The sequence below is a fragment of the Microcaecilia unicolor genome, chromosome 4 (assembly GCF_901765095.1).
Source record: "Microcaecilia unicolor chromosome 4, aMicUni1.1, whole genome shotgun sequence".
NCBI lineage: Eukaryota > Metazoa > Chordata > Amphibia > Gymnophiona > Siphonopidae > Microcaecilia > Microcaecilia unicolor.
In genome coordinates this window covers 156,240,991-156,266,776 of record NC_044034.1, presented here as the reverse complement: position 1 = coordinate 156,266,776, position 25,786 = coordinate 156,240,991, and the positions used below count along the sequence as shown (strand labels likewise).

The window sequence follows — 25,786 nt, the reverse complement described above, 5'->3', positions numbered from 1 at the left end:
TCCATTACCGTTTTCATCTCCACCACCTCCCGCGGGAGGGCATTCCACATATCCACCACACTCTCTGTGAAAAAATACTTCCTGACATTAGTCCTGAGTCTGTCCCTCCTTCAACCTCAATTCATGTCCTCTAGTTCTACTGCCTTCCCGTCTCCGGAAAAGGTTCGTTTGCAGATTAATACCTTTCAAACATTTGAACGTCTGTATCATATCACCTCTGTTTCTCCTTTCCTCCAAGGCAGGGGCGTAGCCAGCCTTCCGTGGGGGAGGGGTCCAGAGCCCAGGGGGAGGGGCACATTTTAGCCCTCCCCCCCGGCGCCGCCCCCCCGCCGACATTGCCGCCCCCCCCTCCCGCCGCGAACCCGCCGCCGCTGCAGCCTACCTTTACTTTTGCTGGCGGGGGATCCCACTCCCCGCCAGCCGACGTCTTCTTCTCAGTCGCTTCCTGCTCTTCAATTTGTTTGCTGACGTCCTGCACGTTGTACGTGCAGGACGTCAGACTCAGAGAACAGAACTGTTCTCTGAGTCTGACGTCCTGCACGGTGTCAGCAAACAAATTGAAGAGCAGGAAGGACTGAGAAGACGTCGGCTGGTGGGGAGTGGGATCCCCCGCCAGCAAAAGTAAAGGTAGGCGGGGCGGGGGCGGGTTCGCTGGGAGGGGGGTTCGGGGGTGAATCTGCGGGGGCCCCGGCCCCCTCAGGCCCCACGTAGCTACGCCACTGCTCCAAGGTATACATGTTCAGGTCAGCAAGTCTCTCCGCGTACGGTTTGCAACACAAATCCCATACCATTATCGTAGCTTTTCTTTGCACTGATCCAGTCTTTTTCCATCTTTAGCAAGATACGGCCTCTGAAACTGAACACAATACTCCAAGTGGGGCCTCACCAACGACTTGTAGAGGGGCATCAACACCTCCTTTCTTCTGCTGGTTATGCCCCTCTCTACGCAGCCTAGAATCCTTCTGGCCATAGCTGTCGCATTGTTTCTTCACCTTCAGATCCTCCGACACCCCAAGGTCTCTCTACTGAGTCGAGCTTACTAATCTCCCCCCTCCTATCCGGTATCTGTCTTTTGGGTTTTCGTACCCCAAGGGCATCACTCTACACTGCTTGGCATTAAATTTTAACTAACACTAACTATTTGGGTGCTAAGCTGCTATAAACTGGTATGCAGTATGTACAAATGTAATTCACTGTTACTACCAGAATTACTAATGTATCACATCGAAAGCTTTTGGTACTCTTTTTTTATATTTTTATATTGCAGTGCTCAGTATGTGTGGCTGTGCCTGTCAAGACTCTTGAGGCTTGATAACTTGAGGCCCCAATATCTTGGAGTATAACCTTGGCACAGCAATCACCCGAAGTCTCTTATTATTTTTATGAAGTCTCTGTTATTGAATAAATCATAGATAATTTACTCACAGATAGATGTTCAGAGGTGCTGCTCCAGGACACAGAGACTCCTTAATCTGAGAGCTGTTGGGGGTGGAGATCTGAAGAGAGGTGGAGGAGTGGCCTAGTGGTTAGGGTGGTGGACTTTGGTCCTGAGGAACTGAGTTCGATTCCCGGCACAGGCAGCTCCTTGTGACTCTGGGCAAGTCACTTAACCCTCCATTGCCTGCCGCATTGAGCCTGCCATGAGTGGGAAAGCACGGGGTAGAAATGTAACTAAAATAAAAATATATTGCAGGGGGGGAAGGATAGTTGAACAGGTAGAAATGGTTCAAAGCTGGGTGACTGGAATGTGCGATATCTCATTAGAGAGAGAGGAGATATTTTCAAGGTAAAAACACCAGGTTCGTTACAGGGAGTTTCAGCAGGACAGAGCTGTCTGGAATAAGATGGTACATGCTCCATGTCTCTGGCTAGGTGGTCTCTGGCTAGGTGGTGGGAATGCCTCATGGCTCAAGGGACAAGGGACAAAGAGGTGTTGAGGCTTCATGTGAGTTCAGGGAGGAGCAGATAGAGACCAATGGGGACAGAGCCTGCCATTGGGTAGCAAGGGGAAGGGGTGGTCCTAGAGGACGGCTCTCGATTGGAGGGAAAGGTCATACCTGGCTGACCTCCCAGGACAGAGATAGTTAGGGTTACCATATGGCTCCAGAAAAAGGAGGACGGATTGAGCCAGCTGGGTTTTACTTCCATTGCTTTCGCAATGGAAGTAAAACCCGGCTGGCTCAATCTGTCCTCCTTTTTCTGGAGCCATATGGTAACCCTAGAGATAGTGAGAATGACCAGGAAATTATAGCAGGAAGACGAAAAAGCCAAGCTTGGCAGAGAGAGAGAGGAGGTCTGGGCAGCCTCACAACCAGTGGTAACAGTTCTTACACAGCCAAGCAAGTGTGGTTGCACTGCCTGTGAACTACATTACCCACAGCGCATTGCTCACGTATCTTTGCAGTGAGAAACTGTGGCAATGATAGTCCTTGGAACTGAGAATAACAGTAAAAGCATTACACACATTTTAGGATCATGTTATAAACTAGTGCGAGGCTGTCGAAGGACAGAACAGTGCCTTATACCATTGGTCACGATAACTGCTAAACAGCACACCAACTTCAAACATCACCGCACTGGGCCTGCCTATCCTCCTTAGTACATGGTCATAAAGCTTCAGTTCTTAATCTAAATTGTACAAACATTAAGAGTGTAAATTGTGTCTTTCCACTTATCTGATATAATGTTTGTTCAAGGCAAGTCCCTTGTGGTGCTATGTTGTCTGCAGCCGTGACTCTCTTCCACCAGTGTAAGTGCTCTTTTGTGATTAAAAACAATTCTGAAGGTAGGATGAGTAGATACAATGGTAGATACAAATCAAGGTCAGGTATACATAAAGTAGCACATATGAGTTTATCTTGTTGGGCAGACTGGATGGACAAATACAGGTCTTTTTCTGCCGTCACCTACTATGTTACTGGTTACAACAACATTTAAGATGAACTCATCAGGAAACAAGATATCTTCACTGAAATTTGGCCATCTGTATTATATACAATGTATTTATTTAGTTTTTAGTGTAGAAAATGAGCACAAAATACACAGTTTAAAATTGCTATTTCTACCAGCTATAATAATTTTTAAGCTGTTTTAGTGATATTCAATTGTTATCTCATGATATTTATATCTACATATGGGAAGCTTTCAAATAAATTAAAAAGCTGCCCCATAAGTTAAAAAAAAAAACTTTTGTCCTCCACCTTATACTGCCTATCCAACTGAAACAGCTTTAGACTTGATACAGATGGACCAACAATTAAAAAAAAAAAAAACGACAATCTGGATGCAGCAGCTCATAGGTTTGCTTGCTTTGTTTTGAGTGAATGGGGATGACGGCTGCGCTGGGAAGGGGAAACTAAGACTATCCTAATTGGCTTCCTTGCTTAGAATGGACTAGATAGGCTCACTTCCATTCCTGTTTATTAAACCTACTTGGTACTAAATGACGCTTGCACGGGGAAGAGGAAACAAAAGCTAACCTGAGTGGCTTCAACGTTTTGACGTCATCCGTTCCCTGTTTTTCCTCTGACGCTACTTCCTGTTTCCGGGAGGAGCCTCAGCGAAAGTGAAGTTGAGTAATAGGAGAGTCAGGGCAGCACCGGAGAAGGAAAGCGGTGGGATTGTTGATGGGCGACCTCAGGTACGTGTTTGATCAGTGGGTTTTGAGAGAAAGGTGCCGGATCCTGGGCAGGGAGGAGAGCGGAAGACAGAGGGAGAGATGGCAGATCACGGGGAGGGATGACTGGTCCCAGAATGTGTGAGAAGAGGGGTGTCTGGCATGTGAGGGCAACCGAATGCTTGTGACTTGGTATCTTATACAGTTTTGGGAGGGGGGAGATAAATATAGGAACATGTTTAGTACATTTGTTTGTTACTTGTAATTTGCGCATAGCACAGGTGGTCCTTGAGAGGACAAATACCACCCAAATATCCCAAGAGTTTCTGCTAGGGTTGTGCTGTTTAACATCTTCATAAATGATATGGAGGTACTTTAGAAATAAGTGAGGTAATTCAGAAGACACAAAACTAATCAGAAGATTGGAGAAAGATCGTAGGAGACAAGGCATCTAAATGGCAGGTGGAATTTATTGTAAACAAATGCAAAATGATGCGTGTAGGGAAAAGTAATCCCAACTACTGATACAAAATGTTGAGTTCCGAGTTAGGGGTCACCACCTAAGCAAAATGTCTTGGTGTCAGTGTAGGCAGTATTCTGAAGTTTTCGTGCCACCACGCTGAAAAGGCAAATAGGATTTTTTTCACGGAGAGAGTGGTAGATGCTTGGAATGCCCTCCCGCGGGAGGTGGTGGAGAGGAAAACGATAACGGAATTCAAACGTGTGGGATAAACATAAAGGAATCCTCCTAAGAAGGAAGGGATCCCCAGAAGCTTAGCCGGCGGTGGGAGGCAGGGCTGGTGGTTGGGAGGTGGGGATAGTGCTGGGCAGACTTATACGGTCTGTGCCAGAGCCGGTGGTGGGTGGCGGGGCGGGTGGTTGGGAGGTGGGGATAGTGCTGGGCAGACTTATACGGTCTGTGCCCGGAAAAAGACAGGTACAAATCAAGGTAAGGTATACACAAAAAATGACACGTGAGTTTATCTTGTTGGGCAGACTGGGTGGACCGTGCAGGTCTTTTTCTGCCGTCATCTACTATGTTACTATGATGTTAACTGTACGAAAAGAGAGAAAAAAAGCTGAGATTATCATTATGCTTTACAAGGTTTTGGTGCAGCAGTATCTTCAGCATTATATGTAGTTCTGATTGCCCTATCTCATAAAGGATAGAGTTGAACTAGAAAAAGGTTCAGAGAAGGGCAGCAATAATGATAAGGGGATGAAACACCTGATTTATGAAGAAAAGCTGAACACATAGGGGTGTTCTGCTTGGAGAAAAGACAAGTGAAAGGGGTTACAATAGAATAGTAAATGTTTTTGTGTCTGACAAGTCAAACAACCAAGAGGACATGCCATGACATTAATGACCAGCAGATTGAGAACGAATCATATAATATTTTTTTAATTATGTAATTAAACTGGTGAATGTAGAGGTGGCTAAAGTAGTAGGGCTCAAAAGAGTTTTGGACAGATTTTTAGAGAAAAATTTAATACAAATTATTCATTAGGAGACTTAGGAGAGCCATTGCTAATCCTTGGAAATCAACTTGGAGAAATCTGCTTTTTGTGATCTGCTGGGTACACGTGACATAGAATAGCCTGTTCTCAGACTTATTGCTGTGCTTGACAGACCTTGATCAGCTATTCTTATGTTAATAAACTAAGGGGTCCTTTTACTAAGGCATGGTAACAGATTTAGCGTGCACTAATGATTAGCACACACTAAATGATTAGATGCCCATAGGATTGTAATATGTGTCTTTAGTGCGTGCTAATCATTAGTGTGCACTAAATCTGTTAGCGCACATTAGTAAAAAGACCCCTAAGTATGAGCAATGCTTTTGTGGGATTGGTATGATGTAATTTTCATCGTTCACTGTTAATGTTACATGCACTGTCCTGCCTGTGGGGCTTATTTGTGAATTAAGGCTTTACAGTGCTGAGAAACCATTTTGTGAATCTGAAGTATAACAATAAGAATTACAAGTTCTTATCATGATACCAATGTTTTCAGAAGGGGGAGGCTTATTAAAAATATACATAGTCCACCAATTAAAAATACATTTATAGACAGGGCACAGTAAAACATTAGAAATAAAACCAAAACAATAAAAGATTCCTGTGTGAACAGGCAAGCTATCACAGGCTTCAGAAAGATGCAAATATGAATTGATCTGAGCTCCACTGGTAATGTATTCCGGAAATATGGCACCATAACAGAAAACATGCAAGACTGCATAGTGGCCTTCTGAACTTACCTCACAGAAGGCTCATCGAGGGGCCCTTTTACTAAAAGGTTGCCACGCGTTAACCCAGAACTACCGCCGGCCCAACGCAGCCGCCAGTGGTAGTTCCACCACCAGCACGTACCATTTCTGGTGCTGCTGGATGTAAAAAAAAAAAAAAATACAGGGGATTACCACCAGGGTAGCACAGGAACCATTACCGCCAACTCAGTGGGTGGTGGTAAGTGCTCCCCCCTCCAACCCCTGCATGGCCACACAGTAAGCGTAAGCTTACTGCATGGGCATGTGTTTTTTCAGGCTTTTTACCCGCTGTGGTAAAAAGGGCCTTGGCACACAGCAGAAACGTCCGCTACTGCAGGGTCCTTTTACAGCAGCTTGGTAAAAGGACTCCAGAGTGAGGAATCCCCTTCCCTCTTTTCTTAGGCAATCAGGGTATTATTTTGAGTTTAGGAAGTTGTTAAATCGGGAAATATCTCCCTTAATTTTATAGATGTTATGTTTTCCTGTTTTGAGATAATAATTTATCATTGTTATAACCATCTGGAGTATGCTCCTTCTCTTGATTGTTACCTGCTTAGAACTTGTTGGTTGTAACAGGTTATAAGACCTGAATGTAATGAGGCATGAAGAGGCCAAACCACATGATTGAATTTTATCAAAGATTTAGGGTACCCTGAAGATACATTCTTGCTACATGCGTCTATAAAATGTGTAGTCAAGTATTTATTAATTTGGATTTCTATCTTGCCATAATGCAAAATCTGCTTAAGGTGAGTTACAAAATTAAAAGAAAACAATATAGAAGGGGAGGAGTAGGGAGGGGTAAGAGAGAGAATGTAGAAGATAGAGTTGAGTAAGGTTATACAGAAAATGGAAATATGTCACGCTATTGTTGGAATGTAACTCATTAAAAATGATTTAAACATAAAAAAGAAAATAACATACAATGCACATAAAAATCTCAGGTAAAAAAATATATATTTATAATTTTTTATAAAATAAGAATGAAATTTAACAAAACCATACAGCATGAACAAGCATAAATCATAAATGTCAGTAATCATAATCACACTTTATTTATAAAACATGTTATGACAAAAACATAACTACTAGCATGAAGATGTTAATTGTAGTTGCGAGCTGGCTTAGCCACTATTGGAAATAGGATACTGGGTTAGATGGCTTTACCCCCCCCCCCCCCCCCCCCCCCCCAAAAAAAAAAAAAAGAAAAGAGGAACCAGAAATTCAAAATATCAAAGCACAAACGATTCCTCAATCAATATCAGAGAAAGTGTTCAGACTGGTTCACATTACTTCAAAAAGGATTTATTCTCAAAATGTAATCACACAAAACTCTCAAACACTGTGGTAACTTCTCCACCAAAAAATGTGACCATTCCCAAACAAATAGATTCTTAAAGCGCCTGTATTAAACCTTATTCAAAGGTACTAGCAGTGTTGCACATATGTTGGGACCTGTTTCGCCAACATTCAAGGCTTCATCTGGGTCTAGTTAACAACAGGCTTAAAATTTAGTAAACCTGTGTATGCGATCGAGACCAATTCAAGTCTAAATCATGTTGCCATGTATGAAATGGAAACCAGTATTGATTTTAAAGTTGCCATTGTATTGTCCCTAGGTAGTAAGCCTGTGATTTAGTCTAGTTGTAAGGTAATAAGTCTGTGATTTAGCCACCTTAATATAGCACATTCCAGTAGTCAAGTTTAGACATAATTAATGGCATAAATAACCGTCTGAAGATCACTCTCAGATTTCCAAAACCTCCTAACCTAATATGATGACTCATCACTTTTTTTTTTAATATATATAATTTACTGGCATTAATAAAGGCCTGGCCCTGGTTGACGCCTAGTCAGGATTGTGCTGATGGACAGCTTTTATTTGGCTAGTAAAAACATGATTTAAGCCATTGTCTTCAAGTTTGCTTCAGTATGTGTTCCCCCACCCCCACCCCAAGCTGTCCATTTTTCATTTATGTTTTATCCTTTCAAGTTATTTATGGTTGCACTGGGAATATATTTTATTTATTTATATCCCACATTAGCTTCCATAGTACCGGAGGTAACATATAGTTATACAGGTAACTGTGACTACTAGTACCAGTTTCCATTATGTGCTGTAGTTCAGCTTCTTCCCTTCCATAGGAATTTCCCTTTGCATTCACTAATGCAGAAGACTCATTGAGAGGGAGGAATGAGGTTTCCAAAGAAAGTTGGGGGATTTCCTCTGATAAAAAGAAATAGATACAGTTGTTTGAAAGTTTGATTATTTTGCAGCTGTAGTACTTTAGTTTGAGGCAAACAGAGAAACCCATTGTGATCTTTAAAGCTGTGCTGACCTAATAAAAGGCACCATCGAGAGTGTAAAGAATCCATTTTTCACCAGAACTTCTGCCAGTTTCGCCACGATGCCTACTAGAATGCTTCACTACATCCTCCTAGAAAGAATGCAGAGGCTTGCATGTAGCTTAACTAGAAGTACAGTTAACTTGATGGTTTGGGGAAATTTTGACAGTTCTACCCTGTACTTACTGAAATCTGAACACTTTGCAAATAATTTTCACACTTTAGAAAACAAAAATGAGACAGATTTTTCACCAACCTTTGCCGTGCCTTCTCTCTTGGAAAGCCAGAGCAAAGGCAGGACATCAGACCTTGCTCAGTAAGAGGCAGTGTCTTTGAAACGGCAAAAGTTAGCAATCGGCGTTACTGTAGCAAGCCTTGCATTCAACTTCCAGTTTGTATTTTCATTCTGAACCTGTTTATTTTGTGTTTGTTTTAAAGAGTTTTCTTGACTCGTACAGCTAATGTTCTCTTTAGGCCTGTTTTATCAAACCGCGTTAGTGGGCTTTGTCGGCGTTACCGTACTGGGAGCCGTTAACGCAGCTTGATAAGAGGCCCTTTATTAGCTGCTTAGCACGTTAAGTCTGTGATAATCTTTAAAGAAAGAAGTGGTGGAACATTTGTCTATTTCATTAATTCGAGAAGTATGGTGCTGCCGGAGTATATATGGCATTTATCTTATTGTTGCAAGTGCAGTTTTCGATACCGCCTAATTTGCCAAGTCAAGGCCTGTACAATCTAAAAAAAAGCTGCTAAGAACAACTCCATGGTAAGGATAGAAAATGCTCATTCAACCAAAGTCACAACACAGCCAGAAGTGTTTTCAGCTGCTTTCTATTAATCAACATATAAAGAGAAAGGAGGTCTAGGTGGCTAGGACTCCCTTGAGACGTTGAATGCGATGTTGAACAAATGAGTCTTCAGCATTACTCCTGCCTCAAGTTCTTTTCTCAAGATTTTATTGATTGTTTTGCTACTGAGAAACACATGGAGTGGAGGAGTGGCCTAGTGGTTAGAGCACTGGTCTTGACATCCAGTGGTGCCCAGGTCAGATCTTCAAAGTGAATGGGCTACGTCGGCATTAGTCCACAGCAGCCGCCAGCGTGGCTTAGTAAACGGGGGGTTTAGATTTGAGCCTTCCAGCGACAGGGAAATACCTAGTGTACCTGAAAGTAACTCACCTTGAGCTGCTACTGAAAAAGGTGTGAGCAAAATCCCAAAATAAAATAAATAAATCATCAGTTAAAAGCCATGTTTAAAGGAAAAGGGGATGGGATTTGATATACTGCCTTTCTTTGGTTACAATCAAAGTGGTTTACATATTATATACAAGTACTTATTTTGTACATGGAGCAGTGGAAGTTTATGACTTGCCTAGAGTCGCAAGGAACTGCAGTGAGAATCGAACCCAGTTCCCCTGGTTCTCAGGCCACTGCATTAACCACTAGGGTATTTAGGCCATTCTGTATTGCACTCTAGCAGCACAGGCACCCATCAAATTGGTAGCAAGGAAACACTGTTTTGTTGTTTTGAGTTACTGCATTGTAGTATTTTTAAGGTGTACACAGTCACTTCCTAAAATAGATGTTTGCATCACCACATGGAATGTTTGGGTTTCCCCTAAGCAGATAAAAAAAGCTTTTGAAGAGGATTTGGAAATCCCTGGATGCCTGAAGCATTTTCAGTTGGATTTAATCTCTCTCTTTTTTTTTTTTCCTACAGAAACAATGGTAATATGGTCTTAATTAATTAGACTTCTAGTTCTGTTCCACTGCCCTACAGGCTTCCTTTTGATATCAACTAGAATTGTAAGACAGTCTTCAGAACTTGATTCATTATTAATCAATCAGTAAAAAATCAAGTATTGAGGTAAAGAGCCAGGCTTATCTGTGTGGCCTCAATCAAGAAACTTTTCTAAAGTATTCAAAAAAATTTTAATGGGACGAACCAGGTTTTGTCAAACTTCACCCTAGGCAAATTTGCTAGATTGGGTGCCATAGGTAGTCCTGTGACAGCACCTGTAATTTTGGAGGAAAAAGTTCTCATTATCTGAAGAATTTTACATAGAACTAGTAGAGCAGGAAATAGAGAGAGAACTTCTCAGGAGAGTTAATAGCAACCCGGGGCAACTTCTAATGCAACATATTGAGACATTCATTTAAGTGTGTGGTGTCTAAATAAATAACATCAGAAAAATGTGTAAAATTCTACAGACTAGAAATCGTATCTGGCCCTTTACATGCAGACTCACCATAGGAGCTAAAGGTTTGAAACGTTTGTCAGTATATATGTATATAATCAAAGTGGCTCATTGGCAGAGATGATTGGTTGTCTAAGAGGGTTCTTCGTTGTGAACCTGGCACAGAAAGACAGTCCCTGCTCCATAGAGCTTACAATCTAAAAATACAAACAAGACAATTAAGGGTGAGAGAAGTACTGGGTGAGAAGGAACAAGGGGAGGGCAATTGAGTAGAGGCTTTATAAAGGATATATAACACAGGAACCCAGAGATGGGACATATATGACAATAAAGAAAAAGAAACTCATGGGTGCCAACATTTAGACTCCAAATAATATGAGTGAATGGCCAGAATATTCCTGTAAATACTAGTAATCTGGCCGTGTGATGTTCTTTATACAAGCTGGCAGAGTCTGGGCAGGGCTCACACTTATGTGCATAACTTATAAAATACTGTAAGTTATGTGCATACGTCCAGATTCTAGGCATGAGCATTTGCAGTAGATCTACACTGCCCTCCCATGGCAAAAGGAAGCAAATGATGTTTTTATTGAAAAGGGGGCCCTGTATGCATATCTGACCTTAGGGAAGCAAAAGGGGGAACAAACCCTGTATAATCATTTTTTTGCTGCTAACAGTGATACAAGGGAAATACAAAACCAATAGTGGTGACTTCTGGGGTTGGGCCAGAGGTCTGCAACATTTCCAGTGGAGGCTGGTGGCAAAAGTAGGGTCCAGTTATGGAGATTTCAAATACCTGACTTCTGGTTCTCAACTCTCCCCAACCTGTTGCACATATGATTGTGAAGGAAAGCACAAGTTTCCTGTCCATTTTTTTGGGTGACACACTGGCTGAGAAGTGCTGCTGTTGTTTAAAATAAGCTTCACCTAGAGGCACTTCTTTATAGAAATACCCTCTTTCTATGTATGGGTGTGGTGAAAATTTGTGAAGTAAAGGTAATGCATTTGATATACCGCCTTTCTGTTGGCCAGCTGTTATTACATTGGCAGAAGGATATGCCCATAACCACTTTATCACAGCGGAACCCTTTTCCCATTCCTTTCCCACACATGACGAGCTGGAATATATGAGGTAGATCTTCCCAGCACCCCTGACAACGGGAGGGGGGGGGGGAGTCATTCAGCTCAGCAACGGGTCTGCAAGTATCTGTCATCTCTCTATCGATTGCCAGTTGATCAAACGTCACTGTGTACTCCCTTTATTTAAGGTGCTATAGAAGAAAAATGTTCCTGTCTGGTCATTTCTTGTACTGTAGCTTGCACTACAGACTTTGTAAGCCACTTTGAGCCTGCGATCAGTGGGAAAATGTGGGATATAAATGTAATAATAAATAAATTGTTTGCTTGTGTTGTGCTCTTTTTACAGAAGTTTCCTGACACGTGATCCCTTACTATGAGTGTATTACACAGTGATAACAGCAGTGGCCCTGGTGACTTTGAGAACGCTTGCTGTGCTGCCATGGCCAGTGCGTTCCACGGTGGGGCAAAGGATGACAGCGTATACGGCAGTAGCACTGTTGGGCCAGGAACCCTCCCTAGCTCTTTAATAGAAGAAATGCAGGGTTATGATGTGGAGTTCGACCCCCCACTTGAAAGCAAGTATGAGTGTCCGATCTGTCTCATGGCTCTACGGGAAGCAGTGCAAACGCCATGTGGGCATCGCTTCTGTAAAGGTTGCATCCTCAAATCTCTAAGGTAAAGAGCCAGCAGAGAAGACGTGAACTGAGAACAGCTAGAAAGAGGGGCCTCCTAGAATGAGATGAGATCTCAGGTCCGCTTCTCTCTTACATTGTGTCCAATATATTTTTATTTGATGCAGAGTGAGTATTGCTTAGTGTGTGAACTTTTAAAATATTTTACATAGAGCAGAAGTTACTACTTATAAACTTAAGCACGATGCTTTACAATCTAATCAAAATGAATAATGGATTTGCGTTTGATAAAGACATTTTCATAGTTCTTTTTTTTTTTTTTTTTAGTTTTCAATTTTTAAACACCTCTCAATCCTAGTCATTGAAATTAAAACCTTTTCTGTAATGGGTAACTTATATTTGTGCGCTCTGTAGAAGGTTGAGTTCTGTTTGCTTACAGCTTTTTCCTTGATGATTCTATGTCTCGGATGTGGTCTGCTTCTGGTTTACTCACAGATGTTGTGTAAATGTGGATTGGCCCTGTTTACTAAGCCGTGCTATAGGTGCACTTTCATTTTTAGCATGCGCTAATTACGCTAGTGCACCTTAATAAACAGGGTCCATACTGTTGTATTTGCTTTGTTGGTGTGTATGCATTATCTGCCAAACCATTTAACCTATAGCCATTTGTACAAGCTGGAAACCAGAAAAAGCGTTTTCCTGAGAACATAGTAAATGTTGGCAGATAAAGACCTGCACAGACCATCCAGTCTACCCACAAGACAGCCAGAGTTGAATCTGGCCCTCTGCACAGGTTTCACTTCTTCATGATTAAACACTGGTATACTAAGAGATGTATTTTCAAAGCACTTAGGGGCCCTTTCACTAAAGGGTTGGTGCATGCCAGTCTGGAACTAGTACCAGGCTACTGCAGGAACCCAGCGGTAGTTCTTACCCCCAGCACGCCCCATTTCCGGTGCTACAAAAATATTTTCTATTTTTGTAACGCCATTGTTTACCCGGTGGTAATCATTGCCTGGTTAGCGTGGGAGCCCTTACCGCCACCCCTGCCACCTCAGTGGGTGGCGGTAAGAGCTCCCCCTTGAATTGGCCACACGGTAGGTGGTTCACTTACCACACAGCCATTTGTTTAAAAAAAAAATACCCACTGCAGTAAAAGGGGACATGTCAAAAACACGAGCTGACGCTAGCACAGGCCCCCTTTTACCACATTTTAGTAAAGGTACCCCTTAGAGTTACATAGTAACCTGTGGAACTTTCTAAGTCTGAGTGCTTTGAAAATGAGCCCCTTAATCCCTGTCTCTCCCTGCCAGTTTTGGGGCACAGACAGTAGAAGATTTCCCAGCATTGGTCTTACTTCCCAACCTCTTAAGCTGCTGGCAAGGCTCACTCCAGTTATGAGGTCATGTAAGGGTTGGTTTTTTTTTTGTTTGTTTTAATTGGATTCCATCCTTTTTTCTAAATAGTGTTTCCCTTTGTTTATCCCATTCATTGTGAAACAGTTCATAGAAAAAGGATGGAATTCAATTAAAGCAATACTTAAGTGATCTTGTAACTGGAGTGAGCTTTGCCGGCAGCTTCAGAGATTTGGAAGTAAGACCAGTGACAGGCAGACTTCTATGGTCTGGGTCCCAAAATTGGTGGGGAGAGATAGAAGTTACTTAACGCAAAATTGGGTACCAACGGACTTTACATTCAGTTTGAACCAGGTACAGGTCTGCATCGTGAAATCCCCTGCTTAGCTAGTCCTGCTCCACTCTTTTTCAGCACATACAAAAACCCACGCTGCCAAACAGCGTGGCTAATTTTACCCACAGAAGGAGAGGTTCGTGTCCCTGATTATTTAGTTCCCTCTTCATGCAGTATTTAAGAGTAACACAGTTTCTACTGACATGATTGATGCTGTGAGGGGTTTACAGAACTGGACCTGTATGCAGCCTTTCAGGATATGCTATCCATGTTCTGTTAGTAAAAGACTTGGTACCTGATACCAGCTCTGTAATTCTCTAATTTCATATTTTCCATTACACAACTGGAAGTTTATTTTTGTATATGTTTGTTTGTTTTTTTAAATAAGTTCAAATAAATGTGCTTAACTTAAATATTTGCTGGGAATCTATGTAAACTTCATTGTGTTCTGACTAGTCCTCCCTTGAATAACTGCTGACTGAATTTTCCATATCATCAATTTGATGATTCAGTTTCTTTCCTGTATGGTCTGAGATTTACTTTTGTGCAGGCAGTGTGACAAATGGCACTTCACTCTATGGACAGTCTCTCTAGACAGAGATTTTCTTTTTTCTTATTTAGGTCACAAAACTTGAGCAGTGGTATTTTATCAGGAAGGAACTCATTCTTCGTTTTGTTCATCCTCTGAAGATCTAACGTACCTCAGCTTCCTCTGTAGCAGGCAGAGTAATAAATTTCAGGATGTGTTTTGGTGATCACATTTGCAGATAGGAGCCCCTGGTGATTAATCTCTGTTTCCTCATAGTTGATGGTTAGTAAGCACATTGTCTATGAATCTTTCCCTTTAAATAAGGATTAGTACCTTACTGTATAAATGGGTGGCCACGTCAAAGTCTGGCTATTTTGCTGAATTATGTTACCTACTAATTATGTGGTCTGGTGTCTTCCTAGGTTTTGCTTTTTTTTTTCCCCCTCCAGTGGTTTGATAGTCTGTTCCACTTCAGCCTGTTACTGATAGAGTGATTGATTTATGTTCAGGAGCACACACTGAACCAGTCCACATTTAACCCTGTTTTATCCTGGCACTTCTAGTCCTTCTTCACATTCAGGCTACATCTCTCTGCCTGCCAGGAGACAAAACACAAGTCCTGGTTCAGCATGTCCTTCTGCACATGGAGCTAATTTGGCCTCCCTAGTTAAAGATAATCTCAAATGTTATCTGCAGACATACTGAAAACTGAAAGACCTTTGTAGGGATACCTGTTTCAGAAAATGGTTTAAATACCAATCCCTTGGTTATGCACTCTTACAGAATGACTCCACTTTTCGTTGATTAGAGATGCATTGATCACTATCAAAGTGCATGCTACGTCTAAAGGGTATGACGAAGACAGAAGAAAAAGCCTTGGCAGCTCTGAGTATCACACACCTTGTTCTCTTTTTTTTGTTTTTTTTTTTGTTAAATTTGTACCCCGCGCTTTCCCATTCATGGCAGGCTCAATGCGGCTTACATGGGGCAGTGGAGGGTTAAGTGACTTGCCCAGAGTCACAAGGAGCTGCCTGTGCCTGAAGTGGGAATCGAACTCTTGGATCATTGCACACAGTCCCAAGAATTCCATCTTTATTCTGTGTCCACTCTTCAAAGACCCTGCTGAGCAGAGCCCTTGTTTTACTCTAGCCAACTTTGCTATAAGACAGAGCTTCTCAAGCTATGGGTCAGGACCCCTAAATGGGATCTCAAAACTCATGTTTAGTGTTGAGTTGGGTAGCCTCTGCATAGGTACATAATTATTCCACACCTCTGGGGATAACACAGTTTTATCCAGCTGCGATCATGGAGTCACAGCCACAAAAACATTGATAAGTGCTGCTGTAAGACTCCTTTTGAGTATTTGAAAAGCAGGCTAAAATTTCAATTTATTACTATTATTTTTTTTTCAAGGTGCTCTTCTATTGAGGAAGAGTACTTGAGTCAGGATTAGCTTCCAAGAGACTGGAGGTCATATCGAAGCATCCTGCCTGTGAATAAAATAAGCAGAGGAGCTGTCATGAAATGCAACACAGCGCAGAAAAAGACTAGCAAATTCTTATCACATCTTTTCACTTTATTTCTTTTAGAGATGCCGGGCAGGAATAGCAAATTCTTATCACATCTTTTCACTTTGTTTCTTTTAGAGATGCCGGGCAGAAGTGTCCTGTAGACAATGAGCTTCTCCTTGAGAATCAGCTATTCCCGGACAACTTTGCCAAGCGGGAAATCCTTTCTCTGAAAGTGAAATGTCCCAGTCAGGGCTGCAGTCAAAAAATGGAGCTAAGACATCTTGAGGTGGGACCATTACTAAAGGATAAATTTGAACAAAGTACATTTTTAACGTCACAGGGAGGGTAGTTGCTCATAACCTAAAGCTCTGATTCAGCATATTAAGATAGTTCCTTAAATTTCTCTGTTTGTATTTTAGTCGTCTTGTAGAATATTGCTCCCTTCCCTAAACCCACTCAGCTGTTTTTAACCTGTAAACATGAAGTGTATGGAGGTGGCGGGGGAGAAGGAAGGATGCTTGTTTGTGGCCAGCTGTTTTGCCCCCTTCCCTAAACCCACTCAGCTGTTTTTAACCTGTAAACATGAAGTGTATGGAGGTGGCGGGGGAGAAGGAAGGATGCTTGTTTGTGTCCAGCTGTTTTCAGTCATAAACACTCTCTACTGGACTGCGGCTCAGTGGGCCTGCATTTGCACCTGCTCGGAGATTTTTCCTTCATGCGACAGCACCTCGAGTACTGTGTGAAATTCTGATCACTGCATCTCAAAAAAGATATAGTGGAATTTAGAAAAGGTACAGAGAAGGGTGACGAAAATGATAACGGGGATGGGATGATTTCCTTATGAGGAAAGGCTAAAGTGGCTAGGGCTCTTTAGCTTGGAGATAAGACAGCTGAGGGGAGATATGATAGAGGACTGTAAACTAATGAGTGGAATGGATAGATGTAAATCGCTTGTTTACTCTTTCCAAAAATACTAGGACTAGAGGGCATTCAATGAAGCTACAAAAGTAGTAAATTTAAAACAAATCTGAGAAAATATTTCTTCATTCAATGTGTAATTAAACTCTGGAATTCGTTGCCAGAGAATGTGGTAAACCAGTTAAATTAGCAGGGTTTAAAAAAAGGTTTGGATATCTTCCTAAAAGAAAAGTCCATAAGCCATCATTAAGATGGACTTGAGGAAAATCCACTGCTTATTTCTATGTCAGCTAAACGAGCTGTGAGTGGCTGACAGAAACTTGGAGGGACTTAATGGAAAGGGAAGGGTGTCTAAACAACTGAATAAGTGGTGCAGTGGTTAGAGCACAGGTCTTGTAATCAGAAGGTGGCTGGTTCAAATCCCCCTATTACTATTGTTTTAATTTGGACGCCCTGACTGCACTTCCATGGGTTTTTTTTTTTCTTCCGATTTTTGCTCTCTGTATGGGTCCCGCGCAGCACCAACTAAACTAAAATTGCTCCGGGGACCTGCATACTGCTGTCATGGAGCTAGGTATGATATTTGAGACTGGCATAGAGGCATCTCAGGGGGACCAGTGCACTACGAATGCTGGCCCCTCCCACGACCAAATGCCTTGGATTTGGTCCATTTTTGAGATGGCCGGCAGCAGTTTCGATTATCGCTGAAAAACGAAAACGCCCAGCTCAACAAAACGCCCACATCCAATGCATTTGGCCGGCACAAACCATATTTTCGAAACTAAAGATAAACGTCCATCTTTTTCGAAAATACGGTTCAGCCTGCCCCTTCACGGACCCATTCTCGGTGATGGACGTTTTTACACATGGGCGTTTGCATTCGATTATGCCCCTCTAGGTGTAGCAAGTGAACAATGGTTGATATTCATTCCCCCCTCCCCCCCAAACCAGCTTAGCTTTTTTATTTGCTGCTCTATCTATTGTTGTGGTGTAGGAACACGAAGGACAGTGCGAATTTGCATGTATGGAGTGTCCACAGTGTCAGGCACCTTTCCAGAGGCGTCTAATTGAAGATCACATGCGACTCGAGTGTCCACGGAGGCAAGTCTCCTGTGAAAACTGTGCTATGTTCATGGCTTATGAAGATAAGCAGGTACATACTTTATATCTCTGTATATACCAACTACGAGTTTTTGAATTCTCAGGTATCAAGCAGTACCAATACAGTGCCTTTTTTTATTTTTCCTCTTCTATAAAATTTAGGATCATGACCACACCTGTCCATTGGCCTATGTGATTTGCGAATATTGCCATACGGAGCTCATCCGAGAACAGGTAAAATCCTCTTAAGTGTTTCTGTAGCTTGCTGTTTGTTTTGGAAACCTACCTGGTTGTGCTACCAGCCAGCATGAATGTGATGACCTGGGTACAAGGCTTGCTAGGCAGTCATGAGAAACTTGAGAGACATGAAAGAGTGAAAAGAGTACACTGGGAATTAAAGTGAAACCTTCTCATGCTTTTCTCAACTTTTGACCATACTTGTACCGTTAATCTTTTCTGATTTATTTTTTGGTTTTTTTTTCTGCTTTTTAGATGCCTAGTCACTATGACATGGATTGCCCCAAGGCTCCTATCCCCTGTACCTTTAGTGACTTTGGATGTCCAGAAAAGGTAATACATACTGCCCCTACATCTTCACAGCAAGAAGCAGTGAAACAGTTAACGCTTGTCTCTGCGTCTCCAGGACTGTGCTGGTTCCACTGGGAATTTTGCATAATAGTGTAATCAATAACAACAATAAAACAAAATAAAACATGGAAAAGAAAATAAGATGATACCTTTTTTTATTGGACATAATACATTTCTTGATTAGCTTTCAAAGGTTGCCCTTCTTCGTCAGATCGGAAATAAGCAAATGTTGGTAGATTACATGTATAAGTGAAACATCAAAGCATTTCAGTGACAGTCTAACAGGATGGGGGTGGATAGGTGAGAGACAGGAAGAGTCTGGTGGATGAGGGACAGGGAGATATACATGGAGACAGGAGGGTGACAAAGCAGTACAATTTTATGGTTTATAATGGGCTAGAAAACCCAGATCTTTAAGTCCTGTCTGGTGGGTGTCAAAATATTTAATCATTCTGACTTCAAAGGTCTTACATTCCTGTATTGTTTTAAAGTTCCCTTTCAGGATTCTTACCATGCAATCACTGCTACAGTGTTCAGGTTTTGTAAAGTGCTGCTCCACAGGCGTGACATCTTTATTGGTACTAGCATTTTTCATATGGTGTCTATGTAAATTAAATCTCTTCTTTAGCATCTGACTTGTTTCTCCAATGTAGCAGCCTTCGTTGCATTTTTTACACTGAATGATATATACCACATTGGAAGATGAGCACGTGAAAGATTCCTTAATGTTGAATATTTTTCCTTTGTGAATGACCGTGGGGTCCTGTGAAATGTTTTGGCATAGTTTGCAGCTGGATATATTGCAAGGATGTGTGTCATTCTTTTCAACAAGCTGGACAACTACATAGAAAGCTTCAGACATAGGGTAAAATCACAACTTTCCAGCAAACAAAATTCTGTACAATCTTACTCCACCAGAAAGAGCGGCCATAAGAATGCTACAAACTAACCAATGCATTATCATCAAACCCGCAGACAAAGGAGGCTCAGTGGTGATTATGGACGCAAAAAAAATACATTGAAGAAGGGCACAGACAGCTCTCAGACAATACATACTACAGGAAACTAACTGAGGATCCGACACAGGATTATACAAAGCAGTTGAAAGACATGATCAGAACATTTCCTAAACAAGTACAGCCACATCTGAAGAAACTCATACCAAACCAGCCTTCTGTGTGGGCACATTCTACATGCTACCCAAAATCCACAAACCTGGAAACCCTGGCAGACCAATCATATCGGGTATTGGCACACTCACGGAGGAAATATCTGGACTCATAGAAGGGATTCTGAAACCTCTCGTGCACAAAACAAACAGCTTCATACAAGACACCGCAGACTTTCTGAATAAATTGAAAAATATCAAGCAATTACCACCAAGTATCCTTCTGGTCACGACGGATGTAGAATCACTATACAGCAACATTCCCCGTGCGGATGGCATAGCTACATGTGAGAAACTCCTAAAAACATCCACAATGGACCATCAATACTCACCAGAAACCATTACAAAACTAATCAAATTTATTTTAACTCACAACTATTTCCGATTTAACAGTGATATCTATCTACAAATAATGGGCACTGTGATGGGCACCAGGACAGCGCCCTAATATACCAACCTCTTTATGGCTGAGCTGGAAGAGACATTTCTGAATACATACCAGACCAAACCCCTAAAATACTACCGGTACATCAATGACATTTTTATGATTTGGACTGAGGGGGAAGAAACTCTGAAACAATTTTACAGTTCCTTCAATACATACCATCCTACAATCAGATTCAAAATTGACTACTCCCCAGAAAAAGTCAATTTTTTGGACACCACAGTCTCAATCAGCAATATACAAACATCCATATACAAGAAACCCATAGACAAATGCAGCTACCTCCAGAACTCCAGCTTCCACCCTTCACATACAAAAAGATCCATTATTTACAGCCAAGCCACAAGATACCACCGTATCTGCTCTGACCCAGGGGACAGAGACAGACACCTTGAAATCCTGACTGCAGAAAGGCTACAACCCCAAAATAATCTCCAAGAATATTGCCTCCTCCCTCAAAACACCCAGGGAAAATCTGCTACAGTACAAAGGAAAAAAAGCCACAGACAGAATCCCCCTTATAGTGACATACAACCCAGAGCTGGAAACAGTAAGAAAAATCATAAAAGATCTGCAGCCTCTACTCCAGGAGGATGAATTACTGAAAGAGATATTCCCATCCCCACCAGTGCCGGCCTTTCGACAGCCACCCAACTTAAAACACAAGCTAATTAGAAGTACGCTCCCAACACAGACTCAGAAAGAAAAGAATGGCACACATCCTTGCAATATATCCAGCTGCAAACTATGCCAAAACATTTCACAGGACCCCACGATCATTCACAAAGGAAAAATATTCAACATTAAGGAATCTTTCACGTTTTCATCTTCCAATGTGGTATATATCAGGGCTGCTACATTGGAGAAACAAGTCAGATGCTAACGAAGAGATTTAATTTACATAGACACCATATGAAAAATGCTAGTACCAATAAAGATGTCATGCCTGTGGGGCAGCACTTTACAAAACCAGAACACTGTACCAGTGATTTCATGGTAAGAATCCTGAAAGGGAACTTTAAAACAATACAGGAATGTAAGACCTTTGAAGTCAGAATGATTAAATATTTTGACACCCACCAGACAGGACTTAACAAAGATCTGGGTTTTCTAGCCCATTATAAACCATAAAATTGTACTGCTTTGTCACCTCCTGTCTCCATGTATATCTCCCTGCCCCTCATCCACCTGACTCTTCCTGTCTCTCACCTATCCACCCCCATCCTGTTAGACTGTCACTGAAATGCTTTGATGTTTCAGTTATATATACTGTCATCTACCAACATTTGCTTATTTCTCATCTGACGAAGAAGGGCAACCTTCGAAATCTAATCAAGAAATGTATTAAGTTATGTCCAATAAAAAAGGTATCATCTTATTTTCTTTTCCATGTTTTATTTTGTTTTATTTCTATTGATTACCTTTAAAAGTGGACTAACACGGCTACCACACCTCTCTGCATAATAGTGTGAATACTATTCACACAGCTGCACTGGCTTCACTCACAGAGGCACCCGGCAGCTCCTCCCTTCTCTTCCTTCCCCCAACACAGAGCTTGGCACAGTTGGAGATCATATGCATAATGGCTGTGAAGTGAAATACCGCTTTCAAAAATGCCTGCTGGATATATAATGCTACAGAGATGCACAGCACTCATAACTTGAAAAACAATGCAGCTAGGTCATGCAGCCTATCTAGTCTGCACTTCCAAACCAATTTTTCCTCTCTACAATCCCTTCCTCTCCCTTGCAGATAGGATGGGACATCAGTGTCCATCTTGAATTAAGTTACTTTCCTTTTCTCCTCCACTACCCCCACTGGGAGGCTGTTCCATGCATCCTTCACCCTTTAATGAAATATTTCCTTAAATAATTCCCGAGTAAGCTCCTTTCACCTTCATTCTGTGTCCCCCCTCTTTCCAGAGTTGCTTTTTCTGTTGAAAGAGACTGTGCATTGATACCTTGGAGGTATTTAGGTGTCTCAAATCTTCCTCTGCTCCAAAAGATACATTTAGATCGCTGTCTGTCCCTGTATGCTTTGACAGAGGTCATTTTAGTTGCCACTCTTTGGACTAACTCCATCTGGTTTCTTGTTTTGAAGGTGTAGTTTCCATAGCTGCACACAGGACTCCAAATGAGGTCTCATCAGAAAATTATAGACGGACACTGTTGCCTCCTTTTTCCTACTGCTCACTCAAGCATCCTTCTAGCTTTGACTGTTGACCACCATCACATTTTATTGTGCTTGGCCTGTTCTATTCTCAAAGCACATTTTAAACTGGCTGCTTTGTTCAAAGTTCATGGTGCTTTCTGTGGCTGGACTTGGTGCTAAATTTCAGAGGAAATATATTCAGAAACTGTCTCTGTAAATCTAGTAACTAAAATAAACTTTTGCGTTACCCGTTCATGGATTTAAAGATCCAATCTGTGTTTCTCAATCCTATTTTGAACTTGTACACATGAATGCTTCACCCACCTATGCACTTTGTGAAACCTTGCACATACTTCCAGGTAGATTTTTGGAGGACATTTTTCAGATAGGCAGTTTGCATGACTCAATAACTATTTTTCAAAGCCATTTAAGCAGGCAATACCCTCCCATGCATCTGACAGTAACTTGACATTGTTCACTGACACAGGATCGTGTTTAATGATTTTAATGGCCTTTGCTTTGTATTCTCAACTTCTAGATGCCAAGAAATGACCTAGCACGTCACATGCAAGAATTCACTCAGGCACACATGCGAATGATGGCACAGGCCCTCCGAGGCGTTAGCGTCACATCTTATTCAACCACTCCTGTATCCATGATTGACCCTTTGCAATTTGAGCCAGGACCTTCTGTCATGACCCACAGCCACTCTTCAGCCTCGCCCTTCCCACGTGACTGCATCCCTGAAGTCCAGAACTTACGAGAGACTATTCAGCAGCTAGAGGGCCGTCTAGTTAAACAAGACCACCAGATCCGAGAGCTAATAGCCAAAATGGAGACTCAGAGCACTACCATAATAGATTTGAAACGCAGCATCCGAGCACTAGAGGAGAAAGTGACTGAAGTGGAAGCGCAGCAGTGCAATGGGATTTATTACTGGAAGATTGAAAATTTTGGGATGCATCTCAAAGCTCAAGAAGAAGAGAGACCTGTTGTCATTCACAGTCCTGGATTTTACACTAGAAAACCTGGGTACAAACTTTGCCTACGCCTCCATCTTCAGTTGCCTAGTGCCCAACGCTGTGCAAACTTTATATCCCTGTTTGTGCATACTATGCAAGGAGAATATGACAGCTACCTCCCCTGGCCGTTCCAGGGCACGATACGACTTAGCATTCTCGATCAGTCAGAGAGCCCCAACAGGCAAAATCATGAAGAAATAATGGACACAAAACCTGAGCTTCTAGCCTTCCAGCGTCCAACAGTGCTTCGCAATCCAAAGGGATTTGGATATGTGACGTTTATGCCCCTGCAGACCCTGAAGCAAAGGACTTATATCAAAGACAATACCCTGCTGATCCGTTGTGAGGTGACCACACGGCTGGACATGAACAACCTTCGACTAGAAAGCGTTCAGCCACGCAACACTGACAATAGTGGCTGGTAATGCCATGCAGCCTTAATAAAGCAGATGCCACTAAACTCTGCTATGCTTGAAAGAAAAACCACAATATAACACACAAATTAAGTATGCCTTAATTGTTGTTCATAAGGGAGCATTTCTGCGGGGGTGGGGGTTAACTGACTTTGGAATTGCACAACTGTAAAAAATGGAATTTCTGAGCGGATTTGGTATATCAGTCTCAGAAGCACCTTGTGAGAATGGCTAGGTTCTGTTTGCATTCACTAGAGGGAATAATGTGGAAGCTCATTAATTCACTATATATGACCTCCATGGAAGAGATGTTTATGAAAAAATTACAACCATCCAGAGGGGAGATGGAAGCCTTCATTTGCCAAATGAACAGAAAAATAATTTTGATATAAATGGGGGGGGGGGGAGGAAATGACCCTGCTTGCCACCTGTTTTTATTCATTAGCCAGTTTCAGGAGACTCTTTGAATATCCTAAATTCTCCCCATGCCTCAGAGACGACCTTTCCTAGGTCATGAGCCATTTGGATAACAAGGAGTAGTAGTTGGGTGACTGCAGAGCAGAAGGATTCACACTTTCAAATTTTTTTCTGCCATTGGCTCTAAGCTTGGCTCAGCTGTGCTATGCTTTCTGGAACCTTATTGCAGATGAGGCATGTATCTTGATCTAGCTTTTCCGGTCAAATTTTTTGAAAATAGATATTTGTATGTGATTTAATACTCTTACAACCCTGACTTCTTTTAAGATTGTAAAGGTGTTCTGTTTCTTACTGATTGTTCTCTGAACACAGTTGGATTGGTTTTCAGGATATATTTTTTTCTCATTCCCCACCCCCCCATCCCGTTTCCTTAGCAGCCTCACAGACCAGTCCATTGACCAGCAGCAGGCACTATAGGTTCTGGACTGGTCTGGTGGGACTAAAAGAAAGAGAAAATTAGCATGTAAGACCTAAAATTTCCTTTCCTGTGAAGAACTTATTGCATCTCAACAGACTTAGAATAAGCTGTAATTTATTATCTCACCTGGAAAAAAAAAAACTACAGATGTATTCCTAATTCTTTTTTGACCTATCAGTACTCCTCTCCTCCTCCTTTGCTTTCCAGCTCCATGAAAATTGACCTCTGTTGGGCTATGATGCCATGAGTTTTTATTTGCAGCTACCTGCCCCCCCCCCCCCCCTTCCTTGTCTATAACCAGTTCAGCAGTGGTCTTTGGTCAGAGGTCAGACTGCAGCTCCCTTTAGATTTTGCTTAACGTACGTCTTCAGTTTGGCTACAGAGTGACAGTGTTGAGTGCTTGCTAAGACTCTCTCCCTTCAAGCAGTATGAAGAAGCCAAGCTTAGGTCTGAAACTAGGTTTTCTTCATGGCATCTTCCTTGAGCAGCAGTCTTTGGGGGAGGTGGATTAGCAGCAAAATGAGCCACTGGACTAGTCCAGCAAAAGTATAGATGCTTTCTCTGTCCCTTATAGGTCTTTTATAAACAGCTGTTTTAACTTGGAAGAAAAATTTCAACTTCTTACAGGATATACATATCTTCCTCATATATTTAATGTTCTCTTGTAACAATAAAACAATGCAAAGTTGTACAGCATACAACAATTGTCAAAAACATACATAGAAAATCTTGTTTTACTATGACAGGGATACACAATATCTTATAATCAGCAAGGTTATTTCCCCCTCCCCCTCAGGAAGGAAATATCAGGGGGGGGGGGGGGGGGGAGAGAAAGAGACAGTTTAATAAACATTGACTATTATTTTATAACAATGTTTAATGTTCTCTTGCAAACCAAACATTTAAACAATTTGCACTGGCTTATTTATAATTTTGCTTCTCAGAACTGTTCTTTCCATATCATCAAGCTGATCAATCCATAGACTGGTGGGTTGTGTCCATCTACCAGCAGGTGGAGATAGAGAGCAAACTTTGCCTCCCTATATGTGGTCATGTGCTGCCGGAAACTCCCCAGTATGTTCTCTATCTCAGCAGGTGGTGGCCACACACAGCAGCAGCTCTGGCTAGGCCTCCAAGCCTAATCCTTAGGTTTTGTTGAGGCCTGGGGTTGAGGGCTCTTTTGAGCAAGTGCAAACCTGGTGGTGCCAGGTCCCTCCT

The 25,786-nt window shown here is 41.9% G+C and overlaps 1 protein-coding gene across 1 annotated transcript; it reads left to right on the top strand.

Annotated features, from left to right (window-relative positions):
• The first annotated feature begins 3,553 nt into the window (after positions 1-3,553).
• On the top strand, positions 3,554-25,518 carry TRAF6 (TNF receptor associated factor 6). The gene is made up of 7 exons (XM_030200802.1): positions 3,554-3,640; positions 11,853-12,181; positions 16,003-16,153; positions 17,780-17,938; positions 18,049-18,120; positions 18,379-18,456; positions 22,777-25,518. Exons 2-7 carry the CDS (start codon positions 11,880-11,882, stop codon positions 23,683-23,685), a joined length of 1,671 nt encoding a protein of 556 aa, XP_030056662.1. The 5' UTR covers positions 3,554-3,640; positions 11,853-11,879; the 3' UTR covers positions 23,686-25,518.
• The last annotated feature ends 268 nt before the right edge of the window (positions 25,519-25,786 follow it).

Excerpts from the sequence above, each read along its gene's own strand:
- TRAF6 (XM_030200802.1), top strand. The coding sequence starts at position 11,880 with ATGAGTGTATTACACAGTGATAACAGCAGTGGCCCTGGTGACTTTGAG. Across the intron at positions 16,154-17,779 it reads TGGAGCTAAGACATCTTGAG|GAACACGAAGGACAGTGCGA; the intron begins GTGGGACCATTA and ends GTTGTGGTGTAG. Across the intron at positions 18,457-22,776 it reads ACTTTGGATGTCCAGAAAAG|ATGCCAAGAAATGACCTAGC; the intron begins GTAATACATACT and ends CTCAACTTCTAG.